Genomic DNA, 3,144 nt, shown 5'->3' on the forward strand with positions numbered 1-3,144 from the left:
GGTTTATTGGCTGGGAATTAGGGGTTTAAGGTTTTTACTGCCATAAAACAGTACGAAAACAAGTCTATAACGTCCCTTAACTTACGTAATACATCACTATTGTGACAGAACATAATACTATTGTGACGTAATAAATCGTTAACCTTATACGCAAGTCAAGCGAATTACGCTGCCGCAGCATGTTTATCGCGCATTTTCAAAGTTAATTTGAACATTTTGAACCCAAAATTTTAGGTGGCCACCAGCTAAAGGATTACCTATGGGTCGTGAGATGTTTATAAAACTCTGATTTGGGTCGCGCTAAAAAAACTTTGGGAACCACTGGTCTAAATGATTCTTAGGAAACAGTTGATTTAGATTTTAATCATTGGAATACACAGTAAAATGTTTAAATTGTAATATTTAAATAGATGATCAATATTTTCACTTTTCAGATTGGTCAGCATGGGGATTGTGGTCAACTTGTTCGAAAACTTGTGGTTCTGGTACAAGGTCAAAGCAACGGACCTGTATCCTTGGAAACACTGGCCCTGCTTGCTCAGGTCAGAGTGTTGCCAGACAAGCTTGTGCTACAAATAGATGCCCATGTGAGTGTTTTTTACGGAGTTGATTAAATTAAATAATTGTGAAGCACTTGTAATGGAGAAAGTAATAGAGGCATTAGATTAATTATTTGATCAAGAAAGAATAAAACTCCAAAAACAATAAGGAAATTATAGGTTATGGATAACATTGTTATCCACCCGTTAGTACTGATTTACGATTACAATACACCAAAACCATGAAGCCTAGTTTAAGGTGTAGCAAGCTGTTTCAGCTGTTAATGCTCTAATTACAAACAATACTGTTGTTAGATTTCTTAAGTTGGGGATCTTGGTCAGTTTGTTCAACGACTTGCGGAAGTGGAACAAAACACAGAAGTCGTCCATGTTCTACTGGCAATACTGCCGATTGTAGAGGAAGGAAAAGACAACAGAGACAATGTTCAGTGACATCTTGCACTTTGTCTGGTAAGTGAAATCAATATTGTATTTTAATCTATGTGGGTGAGGTCCTTGTCAAGGATTTTGTCCAGGTTTGGCCCATTACCCAAACACCGAGAAAGCCCCTCATGCGACCAATGCAATACGCCAATCAGTATCTGTATTGACGTCAAGCATCCGGCGCTAGGCATAGTGGTTAGCGTGCCTGTCGGTAACCCAGAGGTAGTGGGTTCAAGGCTCCTTGTTGCTACCATTGGGGCCGTATGTGTCCTTGGACAAGACACTTAACGGCAATTGCTCCAACCCAGTGGTCACTAATGGGTTGTCCAAATTATTAGCTAGAAAATAAAAAATAATAAAAAATCCCCCAAAAAATAATTACCCACAAAGTAAGATACATGGTAACTAGAAGCTGGCACGAGGTGTTAAAAACCCGCGTGATAACGACTGTTGTTTTCCAGCCCCGCGATGATAAAGTAAGTTACATACACTCATTCAAGCATTGAAATCGGTGCCATGTAGTTATACCGCAGGCGCCTATAATAATAAAAAATACTGACAAAATTTCACTTCAGCAGGCTCAAGGAAAAAGAACACCAAAAGTATACATTCATTTGTTCAGTAATAAAATTATAGTGAAGACAAGACTTGATATTAATTTTAATAAATTAATATTGTTACTTATTTAGTCTGTGTAGTAGGGCAACTGAGTTGTTTAGGTGTCTTTTTGGAAACCTCAACCGGTAGCATTATACATTTGGTTTTTAATTATTCATAAGTAACATTTTTGTTTATACAATTTTGCTAAAGCTTTCAAAAGATTTATTTCTTTTATAAAGCTTGTGAATAAACTTTTAGGTTGGCAGTCATGGGGGGTTTGGGGGCAATGTTCAAAAACGTGTGGTGGTGGTATAAGGGAACGTATTCGACAATGTGATCGTGGAAATAGTGACCAAGGATGTGACGGTGATACCACGTCTACACAAAGATGCAATCAACAGATATGTCCAGGTATTTGAAAGAATAAGAAAGTATTTTAATTAGGATTTTAAATTTAAAAAATGCATGCAAAATATTTACTGCTGTTTTTTTTTAAGTTTGATAACCAACTAGTATATTTACTGGAATTTTATCAATAAATGATTTAGTTGAGGCCACCCATACTATAATAATAATAGTTTTATTGTCTCTTCGATTACGGTAGTGTGGCGTATCGTATATTTATTATAGCACCTTACGCGACCAAACCATATACAAAGCTGCGGTCCACCTCCACAAACTTGTCACACCCAAAAAGAGAGAAGGAAACATGGCGAGCATGTGACAAACACGTCACACACAGAAGTACACACGCGCGTTACAACAACAACAACAATAATAATAATACGGCGCCTTCTCTGCCTCGAACGAACTCGAGTTGGCGCGCAGAACATACACTACAGCACGTTACATGTGGAACCACAACACCAAACAGCGCTACACTAGCAAAGATTTAAAAATATTTTACGCAAAAGGTCCGACAAAACAACAGTTGTTAAAACATGCTTACAGGTAAAAACATATTTAGATTTAATTGGAAAAAATAAGCGTGGTCGCTAAACCTAGCAGACAAACAAGCCGTTTATGTTTAATTATTATCAAGTTAAACTTTTACTTCACCCATACTATATATCACTTCAAACAAATCTGTATGCTGATACATTTAAATAAACATATTTATGTCACTGTGTAGCATACAGTGGGTGGAGTGGTTGGAGCTCATGTTCAGTTACGTGTGGTCATGGTGTCAAAATAAGGAACAGAATCTGCAATACTGGAAGAAACTCTGATTGTACTGGGGCTGCTTCAAATTCTCAAGCTTGTATGAAAAGACAATGTACTGTTTCAGGTGGGAATAAGAAGTATTTGTGCACGCGTGATTAAACTTTAATATATCTTATCAAATCAAAACCCAACTGTCAAAAGTAATAATATATATATTAAATTGCGCAAATTTGTTATAAATATCTTTACTCGGTGCTGTGACATAGTGGCTGGAGTGTTTGCTTTGTACCCATTTAAAAGTTGGTTCAAATAATGTCTATCCTTCGACCATTGTAAGCATATGTGCATTGGAACCTAATACTTAACAGCGGCTGCTCCTATCTATTAGTCACTCAGG

At 36.9% G+C, this 3,144-nt stretch overlaps 1 protein-coding gene across 2 annotated transcripts in view; it reads left to right on the forward strand.

Moving 5' to 3' along the window:
• Positions 1-3,144, forward strand: part of LOC494408 (A disintegrin and metalloproteinase with thrombospondin motifs adt-1) — a 12,559-nt gene that overhangs the window by 7,382 nt on the left and 2,033 nt on the right. For both annotated transcript variants that reach the window (XM_009863457.3, XM_018816123.2), the window contains exons 12-15: positions 435-587; positions 855-1,010; positions 1,842-1,994; positions 2,716-2,871. In XM_009863457.3, the coding sequence (XP_009861759.1) occupies positions 435-587; positions 855-1,010; positions 1,842-1,994; positions 2,716-2,871 (618 nt within the window). The remainder of the gene's footprint in view (positions 1-434; positions 588-854; positions 1,011-1,841; positions 1,995-2,715; positions 2,872-3,144) is intronic.

The sequence above is a fragment of the Ciona intestinalis genome, unplaced genomic scaffold (genome assembly GCF_000224145.3).
Source record: "Ciona intestinalis unplaced genomic scaffold, KH HT000143.2, whole genome shotgun sequence".
Taxonomy (NCBI): Eukaryota; Metazoa; Chordata; class Ascidiacea; order Phlebobranchia; family Cionidae; genus Ciona; species Ciona intestinalis.